The sequence below is a fragment of the Oncorhynchus tshawytscha genome, linkage group LG11, assembly GCF_018296145.1.
Source record: "Oncorhynchus tshawytscha isolate Ot180627B linkage group LG11, Otsh_v2.0, whole genome shotgun sequence".
In the NCBI taxonomy this organism is placed as follows: Eukaryota; Metazoa; Chordata; class Actinopteri; order Salmoniformes; family Salmonidae; genus Oncorhynchus; species Oncorhynchus tshawytscha.
The window spans coordinates 50,352,071-50,367,435 of NC_056439.1; the positions used below are offsets into that span (position 1 = coordinate 50,352,071).

At 49.4% G+C, this 15,365-nt stretch overlaps 1 protein-coding gene across 2 annotated transcripts in view; it reads left to right on the forward strand.

Moving 5' to 3' along the window:
* xdh (xanthine dehydrogenase) overlaps positions 1 to 15,365 on the forward strand; it is a 58,001-nt gene that overhangs the window by 23,288 nt on the left and 19,348 nt on the right. For both annotated transcript variants that reach the window (XM_042330269.1, XM_042330270.1), the window contains exons 15-21: positions 2,308 to 2,397; positions 4,269 to 4,438; positions 4,700 to 4,826; positions 12,899 to 13,118; positions 13,728 to 13,852; positions 14,343 to 14,476; positions 15,273 to 15,360. In XM_042330269.1, the coding sequence (XP_042186203.1) occupies positions 2,308 to 2,397; positions 4,269 to 4,438; positions 4,700 to 4,826; positions 12,899 to 13,118; positions 13,728 to 13,852; positions 14,343 to 14,476; positions 15,273 to 15,360 (954 nt within the window). The remainder of the gene's footprint in view (positions 1 to 2,307; positions 2,398 to 4,268; positions 4,439 to 4,699; positions 4,827 to 12,898; positions 13,119 to 13,727; positions 13,853 to 14,342; positions 14,477 to 15,272; positions 15,361 to 15,365) is intronic.

Genomic DNA, 15,365 nt, shown 5'->3' on the forward strand with positions numbered 1-15,365 from the left:
GGAACAGATCTAGGTGATGCTGTAGGCCCTACCTTGGTTGGGAACAGATCTAGGTGATGCTGTAGGCCCTACCTTGGTTGGGAACAGATCTAGGTGATGCTGTAGGCCCTACCTTGGTTGGGAACAGATCTAGGTGATGCTGTAGGCCCTCCTTGGTTGGGAACAGATCTAGGTGATGCTGTAGGCCCTACCTTGGTTGGGAACAGATCTAGGTGATGCTGTAGGCCCTCCTTGGTTGGGAACAGATCTAGGTGATGCTGTAGGCCCTACCTTGGTTGGGAACAGATCTAGGTGATGCTGTAGGCCCTACCTTATTTGGGGACAGATCTAGGTGATGCTGTAGGCCCTCCTTGGTTGGGAACAGATCTAGTTGATGCTGTAGGCCCTCCTTGGTTGGGAACAGATCTAGGTGATGCTGTAGGCCCTACCTTGGTTGGGAACAGATCTAGGTGATGCTGTAGGCCCTCCTTGGTTGGGAACAGATCTAGGTGATGCTGTAGGCCCTACCTTGGTTGGGAACAGATCTAGGTGATGCTGTAGGCCCTCCTTGGTTGGGAACAGATCTAGGTGATGCTGTAGGCCCTCCTTGGTTGGGAACAGATCTAGGTGATGCTGTAGGCCCTACCTTGGTTGGGAACAGATCTAGGTGATGCTGAACAGAAGCATCTAACCCTAACCCCCTCTACAGTGGCAAGAAAAAGTATTTGAACCCTTTCTGGATAAATTGGTTAAACTAATAACACACAAATGTATGTATTTGTCTTGACTATAATGAATACATCATTTAAACATTCACATTGTAGGTTGGAAGAAAGTATGTGAACCCCTAGGCTAATGACTTCTCCAAAAGCTAATTGAAGTCAGGAGTCAGGAGCTGACCTGGAGTACAATCATTGAGACAAGATTGGAGATGTTGGTTAGAGCTGCCTTGCCCTATAAAAAACTCTCACAAAATATGAGTTCCTATTCACAAGAGGTATTGCCTGATGTGAAACGTGCCTCGAACAGAAGAGATCTCAGAAGACCCAAGGTTAAGAATTGTTGACTTGTATAAAGCTGGAAAGGGTTACAAAAGTATCTCTAAAAGCCTTGATGTTCATCAGTCCACAATAAGACAAATGGTCTATAAATGGAGAAAGTTCAGCACTGTTGCTACTCTCCCTAGGAGTGGCTGTCCTGCAAAGATGGCTGCAAGAGCACAGCACAGAATGCTCAATGAGGTTAAGAAGAATCCTAGAGTGTCAGCTTAAGACTTAAAGAAATCCCTGGAGCATGCTAACATCTATGTTGCGAGTCTACGATACATAAAACAGTAAACAATAATTATGTTCGTAGGAGGACACCACAGAAGATGCCACTGCTGTCCAAAAAACTTTGCTGCACTTCTGAAGTTCACAAAGAGCACCTGGATGTTCCACAGAGCTACTGGCAAAATATTCTGTGGACAGATGAAACTAAAGATGAGTTGTTTGAAAGGAACACACAACACTATGTGTGGAGAAAAAAAGGCACAGCACACCAACATCAAAACCTCATCCCAACTGTAAAGTATGGTGAAGGGAGCATCATGGTTTGGGGCTGCTTTGCTGCCTCAGGGCCTGGACAGCTTGCTAGCATCGAAGTTAGGTGATGCAACAGGACAACGATCCAAAACCCAGAGGTAAATCAACAACAGAATGGCTTCAACAGAAGAAAGTACGTCTTATGGAGTGGCCCAGTCAGTCCTGACCTCAACTGTTTGGTTGAGGTTATTGCTGCCAAAGGAGGGTCAACCAGTTATTAAATCCAAGGGTTCACATACTTTTCCCACACTGCTCTGTGACTGTTTACACTGTGTGTTCAATAAAGACATGAAAACATATAATTGTTTGTGTGTTATTAGTTTAAGCAGACTGTGTTTGTCTATTGTTGTGACTAAGATGAAGATCAGATCAAATTTGATGACCAATTTATGCAGAAATCCAGGTAATTCCAAAGGGTTCACATACTTTTTCTTGCCACTGTATAGAGGTAACTGACTATATCTCTCTATATAGAGGGTGTCAGAGCTGACTATCTCTCTCTCTGCAGGGTGCATATATAGAGGGTGTCAGAGCAGACTATCTCTCTCTCTGCAGGGTGCATATATAGAGGGTGTCAGAGCTGACTATCTCTCTCTCTGCAGGGTGCATATATAGAGGGTGTCAGAGCTGACTATCTCTCTCTCTGCAGGGTGCATATATAGAGGGTGTCAGAACTGACTATCTCTCTCTCTGCAGGGTGCATATATAGAGGGTGTCAGAGCTGACTATCTCTCTCTCTCTGCAGGGTGCATATATAGAGGGTGTCAGAGCTGACTACATCAGTGCTACAGAGATCTACCACCAGACGCCTCCCTCCAGTGTCCAGATTTTCCAGGTAAGACTTTAAACTGAGGGACTTTGAGGGAACGAACGGTAGGCATTGGGTTGCAAATCCTGGTAACTTTCCTTCAACCAGGATTTCTGGCAATGTAGAGAATTTGGGGAAATGCACCAGAATGGAAACCTAAACATCTGTGTCCTACAGCGCGGTCGCAAAGTATTCAGACCCATTGACTGTTTCTCCATTTTTTTAACGTTACAGCCTTATTCTAAAATGGATTAAATAGTTTTTTCCCCCCTTCATCAATCTACACACAATACCCCATAATGACATCACAATACCCCATAATGACATCACAACACCCCATAATGACATCATAACACCCCATAATGACACCACAATACCCCATAATGACATCACAATACCCCATAATGACATCACAATACCCCATAATGACATCACAATACCCCATAATGACATCACAATACCCCATAATGACATCATAATACCCCATAATACTAAGTGAAAACAGGTTTTTAGAAATGTTAGCAAATTTATAAAAAATTAATTAAAAACAGAAATACAGAATTTTTCAGACCCTTCGCTATGAGACTCGAAATTGAGCTCAGGTGCATCCTGTTTCCATTGATCATCCTTGAGATGTTTCTACAACTTGAGTGGAGTCCACCGGTGGTAAATTCAATTGATTTGACATGATTTGGAAAAGCACACACCTGTCTATATAAGGTCGCACAGTCGACAGTGCATGTCAGAGCAAAAACCAAGCCATACTTAGAGCACCGAGACGACAGGATAGTGTCGAGGCACAGATCTGGGGAAGGGGACCAAAACATTTATGCAGTATTGAAGAAGTTTGGAACCACCAAGATTCTTCTTAGATCTGGCCGCCTAGCCAAACTGAGCAATCGGGAGAGAAGGACCTTGGTAAGGGAGGTGACCCAGAACCCAATGGTCACTCTGACAGAGTTCTAGAGTTCCTCTGTGGAGATGGGAGAACCTTCCAGAAGGACAACCATCTCTGCAGCCCTCCACCAATCAGACATTCATGTTGACCAGACGTAAGCCAGTCCTGAGAAACAAGATTATCTAGTCTGATGAAACAAAGATTTTGGCCTGAATGCCAAGCATCATGTCTGGAGGAAACCTGGCACCATCCCTACAGTGAAGCACACTGGTGGTAGCATCATGCTATGGGGATGTTTCTCTGCGGCAGGGAGTGGGAGACTAGTCAGGATCGAGGGAAAGATGAATGGAGCACAGTTCAGAGAGATCCTTGATGAAAACCAGCTCCAGAGCGCTCAGGACCTCAGACTGGGGCAAAGGTTCACCTTCCAACAGGACAACGATCCTAAGCACACAGCCAAGACAATGCAGGAGTGGCTTCGGGACAAGTCTCTGAATGTCCTTGAGTGGCCCAGCCAGAGCCTGAACTTGAACCTGATCGAACATCTCTGAAGAGACCTGAAAATAGCTGTATATCGACACCCCCCATCCAACCTGACAGAGCTTGAGAGGATCTGCAGAGAAGAATGGGAGAAACTCATCAAATACTGGTGTGCCAAGCTTGTAGCGTCATACCCAAGAAGACTAAAGGCTATAATCGCCAAGGTACTTAGTAAATAGGTCTGACTGCTTAGATAAATGTGATATTTCACTTTTTTTTTCATTATAGGGTGTTGTGTGTAGATTGATGAGGGAAAAAAAACAATTTAATCCATCTTAGAATAAGGCTGTAGCGTAAAAACAACATGTGGAAAAAGACAAGGGGTCTGAATATTTTCCAAATGCACTCTGTGTGTGTGTGTGTGTGTATGTGTATGTGTGTGTGTGTGTGTGTGTGTGTGTGTGTGTGTGTGTGTGTGTGTATGTGTGTGTGTGTGTGTGTGTCTTCTGGCACGTTCCAGGCGGTTCCAGACGGTCAGAAGGAGGAGGACGTGGTGGGCCGTCCCATGATGCACCTCTCAGCCTTGAAGCAGGCGACAGGCGAGGCGGTTTACTGTGACGACATCCCTCTCTACGAGAACGAACTGTACCTCTGTCTTATAACCAGCACCAAGGCCCACGCAACCATACAGTTAGTACACAACACACACACACACACACACACACACACACACACACACACACACACACACACACACACACACACACACACACACACACACACACACACACACACACAGGCATGTACACAAGCACACGCACACACACACACACACATACACACACATACACACACACACACACACACACACACATACTTATTGTAAGTCAAACAAATCCCTTTAATTCAATGAAGTGTCATATGTGATCATTATAAACTGTGTGTGATTAGATCTATAGATACAGCGGAGGCAGAGAGTATGCCAGGAGTGGTGACGTGTGTGTTCGCCAAGGACATCCCTGGCAGCAACATGACAGGACCTATCGTCTACGACGAGACTGTCCTCGCTGATGACACGGTCAGTCTGTGTGTGTGTTTGTGTGTGTGTGTGTGTGTGTGTAGTGAGGATAGGGCTGTGGTGGTCATGTCACTTTGTCATCCGGTAAATGTCATGCAAATAACTGCCGGTCTCACGATAATTGACCGTTAATTAATACAAACACATTTAGCATCTCCTGTGCTCCTCCTGGGCCTCCTCCTGATCTCCTCCTAACCTCCTCCTGTTCTCCCCTGGCCTCCTCCTGTTCTCCTCCTGGCCTCCTCCTGTTCTCCTCCTGGCCTCCTCCTGGCCTCCTCCTGTTCTCCTCCTGGCCTCCTCCTGGTCGTCCTCCTGGGCCTCCTCCTGGTCCTCCTCCTGGCCTCCTCCTGATCTCCTCCTGACCTCCTCCTGTTCTCCCCCTGGCCTCCTCCTGTTCTCCTCCTGGCCTCCTCCTGTTCTCCTCCTGGCCTCCTCCTGGCCTCCTCCTGTTCTCCTCCTGGCCTCCTCCTGTTCTCCTCCTGGCCTCCTCCTGGCCTCCTCCTGGTCGTCCTCCTGGCCTCCTCCTGGTCCTCCTCCTGGCCTCCTCCTGATCTCCTCCTGACCTCCTCCTGTTCTCCCCTGGCCTCCTCCTGTTCTCCTCCTGGCCTCCTCCTGTTATCCTCCTGGCCTCCTCCTGGCCTCCTCCTGTTCTCCCCCTGGCCTCCTCCTGTTCTCCTCCTGGCCTCCTCCTGTTCTCCCCCTGGCCTCCCCTGTTCTCCTCCTGACCTCCTCCTGTTCTCCTCCTGGCCTCCTCCTGTCCTCCTCCTGTCCTCCTCCTGTTCTCCTCCTGGCCTCCTCCTGGCCTCCTCCTGTTCTCCCCCTGGCCTCCCCCTGTTCTCCTCCTGGCCTCCTCCTGGCCTCCTCCTGTTCTCCCCTGGCCTCCTCCTGTTCTCCTCCTGACCTCCTCCTGTTCTCCTCCTGGCCTCCTCCTGGCCTCCTCCTGTTCTCCTCCTGGCCTCCTCCTGGCCTCCTCCTGGCCTCCTCCTGGCCTCCTCCTGTTCTCCCCTGGCCTCCTCCTGTTCTCCTCCTGGCCTCCTCCTGTTCTCCTCCTGGCCTCCTCCTGGCCTCCTCCTGTTCTCCTCCTGGCCTCCTCCTGTTCTCCTCCTGGCCTCCTCCTGGCCTCCTCCTGGTCGTCCTCCTGGCCTCCTCCTGGTCCTCCTCCTGGCCTCCTCCTGATCTCCTCCTGACCTCCTCCTGTTCTCCCCTGGCCTCCTCCTGTTCTCCTCCTGGCCTCCTCCTGTTATCCTCCTGGCCTCCTCCTGGCCTCCTCCTGTTCTCCCCCTGGCCTCCTCCTGTTCTCCTCCTGGCCTCCTCCTGTTCTCCCCCTGGCCTCCCCCTGTTCTCCTCCTGACCTCCTCCTGTTCTCCTCCTGGCCTCCTCCTGTCCTCCTCCTGTCCTCCTCCTGTTCTCCTCCTGGCCTCCTCCTGGCCTCCTCCTGTTCTCCCCCTGGCCTCCCCCTGTTCTCTCCTGGCCTCCTCCTGGCCTCCTCCTGTTCTCCCCCTGGCCTCCTCCTGTTCTCCTCCTGACCTCCTCCTGTTCTCCTCCTGGCCTCCTCCTGGCCTCCTCCTGTTCTCCTCCTGGCCTCCTCCTGGCCTCCTCCTGGCCTCCTCCTGGCCTCCTCCTGGTCATCCTCCTGGCCTCCTCCTGGTCATCCTCCTGGCCTCCTCCTGTTCTCCTCCTGGCCTCCTCCTGTTCTCCCCTGGCCTCCTCCTGTTCTCCTCCTGACCTCCTCCTGTTCTCCTCCTGGCCTCCTCCTGGCCTCCTCCTGTTCTCCTCCTGGCCTCCTCCTGGCCTCCTCCTGTTCTCCCCTGGCCTCCCCTGTTCTCCTCCTGGCCTCCTCCTGGCCTCCTCCTGTTCTCCCCTGGCCTCCTCCTCTCTCCTGACCTCCTCCTGTTCTCCTCCTGGCCTCCTCCTGGCCTCCTCCTGTTCTCCTCCTGGCCTCCTCCTGGCCTCCTGGCCTCCTCCTGGCCTCCTCCTGGCCTCCTCCTGCTCCTCCTGGCCTCCTCCTGTTCTCCTCCTGGCCTCCTCCTGGCCTCCTCCTGTTCTCCTCCTGGCCTCCTCCTGTTCTCCTCCTGGCCTCCTCCTGGCCTCCTCCTGGTCGTCCTCCTGGCCTCCTCCTGGTCCTCCTCCTGGCCTCCTCCTGATCTCCTCCTGACCTCCTCCTGTTCTCCCCCTGGCCTCCTCCTGTTCTCCTCCTGGCCTCCTCCTGTTATCCTCCTGGCCTCCTCCTGGCCTCCTCCTGTTCTCCCCTGGCCTCCTCCTGTTCTCCTCCTGGCCTCCTCCTGTTCTCCCCCTGGCCTCCCCCTGTTCTCCTCCTGACCTCCTCCTGTTCTCCTCCTGGCCTCCTCCTGTCCTCCTCCTGTCCTCCTCCTGTTCTCCTCCTGGCCTCCTCCTGGCCTCCTCCTGTTCCCCCTGGCCTCCCCCTGTTCTCCTCCTGGCCTCCTCCTGGCCTCCTCCTGTTCTCCCCCTGGCCTCCTCCTGTTCTCCTCCTGACCTCCTCCTGTTCTCCTCCTGGCCTCCTCCTGGCCTCCTCCTGTTCTCCTCCTGGCCTCCTCCTGGCCTCCTCCTGGCCTCCTCCTGGCCTCCTCCTGGTCATCCTCCTGGCCTCCTCCTGGTCATCCTCCTGGCCTCCTCCTGTTCTCCTCCTGGCCTCCTCCTGTTCTCCTCCTGGCCTCATCCTGTTCTCCTCCTGGCTTCCTCCTGTTCTCCTCCTGGCCTCCTCCTGGCCTCCTCCTGTTCTCCTCCTGGCCTCCTCCTGTTCTCCTCCTGGCCTCCTCCTGGCCTCCTCCTGTTCTCCTCCTGGCCTCCTCCTGGCCTCCTCCTGTTCTCCTCCTGGCCTCCTCCTGTCCTCCTCCTGTCCTCCTCCTGGCCTCCTCCTGGCCTCCTCCTGGTCGTCCTCCTGGCCTCCTCCTGTTCTCCTCCTGGCCTCCTCCTGTTCTCCTCCTGGCCTCCTCCTGGCCTCCTCCTGTTCTCCTCCTGGCCTCCTCCTGTTCTCCTCCTGGTCTCCTCCTGGCCTCCTCCTGTTCTCCTCCTGGCCTCCTCCTGGCCTCCTCCTGTTCTCCTCCTGGCCTCCTCCTGGCCTCCTCCTGTTCTCCTCCTGGCCTCCTCCTGGCCTCCTCCTGGCCTCCTCACATACATACTGATGAGCACCTTTGGAACATCTACATTTAAAGAAGTATAATACATCAATTAAATACACACCATCAAAATAAATTCATTATTGATGTTAGTCAGGTCTAAACAAAACATTATGATATGAAGAGAATGTATTTCAGATGAACAGAATATGAGCTGGCCCTACTATATGCTATCTGGCTATACTCCATACCATTGGCTGTAGGCAAGTTCATTTAGCAGTTATATTATAAGATTTTATTGAAAGAATAATACAATTTAATATAACTGAACTCTGCTGAATAAATAGAAAGGATATTTTTCTTCGGGGGGGGGGGTTAAATAAAGGTAAAAAATAAATAAAAACAGGAGTATATCCTACCTGGCGGGCTTCAATATGAACCATGGGTAAAGCCTCGTCAGTTAGCTGTTATAGGCCTAGATGACATGTCTTTTCCCCCCCAATTCCCTGTTTCTAGACAGGTGCATGATAAAGCTTCATTCTAATATTAGCCTGCCACTTGAACGATATATTATCACCTGTGAATGATGCTCGACTCGTGCGCAGTAAAGGCAAGAAACAGCTATTTACCATTGAATTTGCATTGATGTCAGAGGGGTTAGAGGGATAACAGAGCACTGAGTACGAGGCCATTAGCGACCTACTACCGATGCATGCACAGAGTGCACAAGGGGAGATTACCGTGACTCAATGGTCACGTGGAATTTGACTGCAGTTGGTGTGACGGGGTAATAAGGCCACCGAAACAGCCCGAGGCGAAGACACGCGAGAACTTGGACAGCGAAGGTTAGGAACAGTCGACGCATGAACGAAGGGAGAAGGGAGAGGGAGGGAGGGATAGAGGGGAAAGAAGGAGTGTTAAATGGAAGACCAGAGGCTTTATTCTGGGAAACGCAACACAGACGTCGAGCAACGATAATCCATTCTCTCCACAGGCACACATATGACCTACCTAAAGAAGGTCTCGTGTGACTCTGGAACACACAACTACTCTACTGTCACGCTCTGCTAGACTCCTGATTTCTCTCACCATCCCAGACTACTCCACTATCACACTCTGCTAGACTCCTGATTTCTCTCACCATCCCAGACTACTCCACTATCACACTCTGCTAGACTCCTGATTTCTCTCACCATCCCAGACTACTCCACTATCACACTCTGCTAGACTCCTGATTTCTCTCACCATCCCAGACTACTCCACTATCACACTCTGCTAGACTCCTGATTTCTCTCACCATCCCAGACTACTCCACTATCACACTCTGCTAGACTCCTGATTTCTCTCACCATCCCAGACTACTCCACTATCACACTCTGCTAGACACCTGATTTCTCTCACCATCCCAGACTACTCCACTATCACACTCTGCTAGACTCCTGATTTCTCTCACCATCCCAGACTACTCCACTATCACACTCTGCTAGACTCCTGATTTCTCTCACCATCCCAGACTACTCCACTATCACACTCTGCTAGACTCCTGATTTCTCTTACCATCCCAGAATATTCCACTGTTACCATGTGACAGGCAAAGTCTCTAGCCAAAAATCCATGGTCATGGTTACATTTTATGTTTGTGTTATTTTTATGTTATTGTGTGTGTGTGTGTGTTCCCTAGGTGATGTGCGTTGGACACATCATGTGAGTGATGAGTGCTGGCATCGGTGTGTGTGTGTATGTGTGTTATGGAAACATGTGTGTGTTTTATGTTATTGTGTGTGTGTGTGTGTGTGTTATGTAAATATGTGTGTGTTTTATGTTATTGTTTGTGTTATATTTACACAAAAAACAGACAGACACATATTTACATAACACACACACACACACACACACACACAATTACATAAAACAAACACATATTTACACAACACACATACTGTATTTACATAACACAAACACACAAAATAACATAAAACACACATATTTACACACACACACACACACACACACACACACACACACACACACACACACACACACACACACACACACACACACACACACACACACACACATATTTACACACACACACACACACACACACACACACACACACACACACACACACACACACACACACACACATTTATTTATTACACACACACACACACACACACACACACACACACACACACACATTTTTACACAAACACACACACACACACACGCAATAACAGAAAACACACACACACACACACAATAACATAAAACACACACATATTTCCATAACACACATATATTTACATATATTTACATATATTTACACAACACACACGCAATAACATAAAACATGTGTGTGTATTTAATGTTATTGTATGTGTGTCTTATGTAAATATCTATGTGTTTTATTGTGTGTGTTCTTTGTTATTTTTTTAAACCTTTATTTAACTAGGCAAGTCAGTTAATTAAGAACAAATGCTTATTTTCAATGACGGCCTAGGAACAGTGGGCTAACTGCCTGTTCAGGGGCAGAACGACAGATTTGTACCTTGTCAGCTCAGGGATTTGAACTTGCAACCTTTCAGTTGCTAGTCCAACACTCTAACCACTAGGCTACTCTGCCGCCCTGTTATTGTGTGTGTTATGATATGTATGTTGGAGGGTACTGTGAGTACAGTATGTTCTCCTCTATGTTGGAGGGTACTGTGTGTACAGTATGTTCTCCTCTATGTTGGAGGGTACTGTGAGTACAGTATGTTCTCCTCTATGTTGGAGGGTACTGTGTGTACAGTATGTTCTCCTCTATGTTGGAGGGTACTGTGTGTACAGTATGTTCTCCTCTATGTTGGAGGGTACTGTGTGTACAGTATGTTCTCCTCTATGTTGGAGGGTACTGTGTTGCTGCATCAACTCCACCGTTTTTCAACGACATGTTGATTATCTCCAGCACAATACCAGTGTCTGCATATGTATGTGAAATGGCACATTTACACGTTTTTGTAAACATTTTTTTTATCAAATTAAAAAATTCTCCCCAATGACATGGGCGGCAACAAAATGCCTTCCCTCTGGCAACAAACTGCCTTCCCTCTGGCAACAAACTGCCTTCCCTCTGGCAACAAACTGCCTTCCCTCTGGCAACAAACTACCTTCCCCTCTGGCAACAAGCTGCCTTCCCTCTGGCAACAAACTGCCTCCCCTCTGGCAGGAAACTGCCTTCCCTCTGGCAGGAAACTACCTTCCCTCTGGCAGGAAACTGCCTTCCATTCTGGCAGGAAACTGCCTTCCCTCTGGCAGGAAACTGCCTTCCCTCTGGCAACAAACTGCCTTCCCTCTGGCAGGAAACTGCCTTCCCTCTGGCAGGAAACTACCTTCCCTCTGGCAGGAAACTACCTTCCCCTCTGGCAGGAAACTACCTTCCCCTCTGGCAGGAAACTACCTTCCCCTCTGGCAGGAAACTACCTTCCCCTCTGGCAGGAAACTACCTTCCCTCTGGCAGGAAACCACCTTCCCCTCTGGCAGGAAACTACCTTCCCTATGGCAGGAAACTGCCTTCCCTCTGGCAGGAAACTACCTTCCCTTCTGGCAGGAAACTACCTTCCCCTCTGGCAACAAACTGCCTTCCTCTGGCAGGAAACTACCTTCCCTTCTGGCAGGAAACTACCTTCCCTCTGGCAGGAAACTACCTTCCCTCTGGCAGGAAACTACCTTCCCTCTGGCAGGAAACTACCTTCCCCTCTGGCAGGAAACTGCCTTCCCTCTGGCAGGAAACTACCTTCCCCTCTGGCAGGAAACTACCTTCCCTCTGGCAGGAAACTGCCTTCCCTCTGGCAACAAACTGCCTTCCCTCTGGCAGGAAACTGCCTTCCCTCTGGCAGGAAACTGCCTTCCCTCTGGCAGGAAACTGCCTTCCCTCTGGCAACAAACTGCCTTCCCTCTGGCAGGAAACTACCTTCCCCTCTGGCAACAAACTACCTTCCCTCTGGCAGGAAACTGCCTTCCCTCTGGCAGGAAACTACCTTCCCCTCTGGCAGGAAACTGCCTCCCCTCTGGCAGGAAACTGCCTTCCCTCTGGCAGGAAACTGCCTCCCCTCTGGCAGGAAACTACCTTCCCCTCTGGCAGGAAACTGCCTCCCCTCTGGCAACAAACTGCCTTCCCTCTGGCAGGAAACTACCTTCCCTCTGGCAGGAAACTGCCTTCCCTCTGGCAGGAAACTACCTTCCCCTCTGGCAGGAAACTGCCTTCCCTCTGGCAACAAACTGCCTTCCCTCTGGCAGGAAACTGCCTTCCCTCTGGCAACAAACTACCTTCCCTTCTGGCAGGAAACTACCTTCCCTTCTGGCAGGAAACTACCTTCCCTCTGGCAGGAAACTACCTTCCCTCTGGCAGGAAACTGCCTTCCCCTCTGGCAGGAAACTACCTTCCCTCTGGCAGGAAACTACCTTCCCTCTGGCAGGAAACTGCCTTCCCTCTGGCAGGAAACTGCCTTCCCTCTGGCAGGAAACTACCCCGTGATGTCACAGAGAAGCCTTTTTCAGGACCTCTTCTGATCTTTTTAACCACAGATCATAGAAACATAGACACCTGGTATTGTTCTGGAGATAATGAATATGAGGGTGAAAAGTGGCAGAGCTGCCCTTTAATATGTGTTTGTTGTAAAAGTGTAAGTAAAAATATCATTTTAGCAGACACTTATATCCAAAGCATATATATACGGTAGGAGTAAAAATTTTGGACACACCTACTCGTTCAAGGGTATTTCTTTATTTGTACTATTTTCTACATTGTAGAGTAATAGTGAAAACATCAAAACTATGAAATAACACATATGGAATCATGTAGTAACCCAAAAAAGTGTTAAAAAATTTGAAATTTCTTCAAAGTAGCCACCCTTTGCCTTGATGACAGCATTGCACGCTGATTACATTCTCTCAACCAGCTTCTTGAGGTAGTCACCTGGTATGCATTGTCTGGGTGTGTGTATTCTCTAGGTGACGTGTGTGGGCCACATCATAGGAGCGGTAGTAGCAGACACTCAGGCTCACGCTCAGAGAGCAGCCAAGGCCGTGAGGATCACCTACCAGGAACTACAGCCTGTAATCATCACCATACAGGATGCCATTACCCACCAGTCCTTCTTCCAGCCGGTTAGAACCATCCAGAGGGGAGACCTGGACCAAGGGTTCACACAGGCTGACCACATCCTGGAGGGTGAGTGTGTGTGTGAGGGTGAGTCTGTGAGGGTGTGTAAGTGTGAGTGAGTGAGTGAGTGACTGAGTGAGTGTGTGAGTGAGTGAGTGAGTGAGTGAGTGAGTGAGTGAGTGAGTGAGTGAGTGACTGAGTGAGTGAGTGAGGGAGTGAGTGAGTGTGTATGAGTGTGAGTGTGTGAGTGAGAGTGTGTGAGGGTGAGTCTGTGAGGGTGAGGGTGTGAGTGAGGGTGAGTCTGTGAGATTGAGGGTGTGAGTGAGGGTGAGTCTGTGAGGGTGAGGGTGAGTGTGAGGGTGAGTCTTTGAGGGTGTGTGAGTGTGAGTGAGTGAGTGACTGAGTGAGTGACTGAGTGAGTGAGTGAGTGAGTGAGTGAGTGAGTGAGTGAGTATGAGTGTGAGTGTGTGAGTGAGAGTGTGTGAGGGTGAGTCTGTGAGGGTGAGGGTGAGTGTGAGGGTGAGGGTGAGTCAGTAAGTGAGTGAGTGAGTGAGAGAGTGAGTGAGTGAGTGAGTGAGTGAGTGAGTGGAGTGAGTGAGTGAGTGAGTGAGTGAGTGAGTGAGTGAGTGAGTGAGTGAGTGAGTGAGTGAGTGAGTGATCATGTGTCTGTATTACCAGGTGAGATGCATATGGGAGGCCAGGAACACTTCTACCTGGAGACCAACGTTACTGTAGCTGTACCTAAAGGAGAGGATGGAGAGATGGAGCTGTTTGTCTCTACTCAGTCTGCTACCAAGACCCAGGTACACACACACACACACACACACACACACACACACACACACACACAGACTTGTGTAGCTAACCTAGTGGGGACATACAATTCAGTCCCATTGAAAATCCTATTTTCCTGAACCCATCACCCTAACCTTAACCCAAAAACCTAACCTTAACCCTAACCCTAGCTCCTAAATCTAAACCTATCTCCTAACCCTAACCCTAAATCTAACCCTATCTCCTAACCCTAACCCTAAATCTAACCCTAGTTCCTAACCCTAACCCTAAGACTAACCATAGCTCCTAACCCAAAAACTAATTCTAACACTAATTCTAACCTTAACCCTAAAACCCAATGGAAATGACATTTGAACTTGTGGGGACCAGCAAAATGTCCCCAGTTGGTCAACAACAACAACTGTTTTACAATTCTTGTGGGGGCTACTGGTCCCCACAAGTATGGTTAAACACATCCACACACACACATTCAAACACTCACTCTCTCTCTCTTTCTAGTCTCTGGTTGCTAAGGTGTTGGGTGTCCCGGCCAGTAGAGTGGTGATCAGAGTGAAGAGGATGGGAGGAGGATTCGGAGGGAAGGAGAGCAGGTCAACCACCCTGTCTACCATGGTTGCTGTGGCTGCGCAGAAGTAAGATGACGCACAAATGTAGATCACTCCAGATTCAAAGCAAAATTGTTTGTTTTTGTAGGTTTGCAAGATGTCAGGAGACACTGTCCAGAGCAAAAAAAAAACTGTCCAGACCAACAACAAAAAGATCAGTGCCAGGAGGTTGGATTGAACCCGGATCTATAAAATGAGAGTCAGCTACAAAACTAAACCGTGGAGTTTTTTTTCTGATCTTAACCAATCAGAAAGAATGCCTGAATTGAATTAGCACTATTCTAAACCCAAACCCCAAACATTTGGAATTTATGTCTTTCTGTTTTACTAAACCAAGACGGACTTGATGCTTAAACAAGTTCAGTCAAAACCGGTCACTAGGGGCAACAGCGAGTGCTAGTACAATGAAGTAGGCTTGAGATTTGCTAGGATGGTGAATGGGCGTAATCCGTGGACTCCAGGTCCAATGGTAGAATGTTAAATCCCACTGATGGGCACTGCTATAGAATGTTAAATCCCACTGATGGGCACTACTGTAGAATGTTAAATCCCACTGATGGGCACTGCTGTGTCAACAAACTTTTCAAAATTTGATGTTTGGAGAATTGTGGGAAAAATTCAAATTTTGCAGTGAGACTGGGAGGTTGTTGTGAAATGCACACACTCGGGCGCACACAACCAAAAAAAGGCTGCAAACATACAGTACACAGACACACACACACAGACACACACACACACACACACACACACACACACACACACACACACACAAACACACACACTTCGCTACTGAAACTCTCTTTGTGTGTGTGTGTTGTGTCAGGTTGAAGAGGCCAGTGAGATGTATGTTGGATAGAGATGAAGACATGCTGGTGACGGGAGGACGACACCCCTTCTATGGATGTTACAAGGTAGG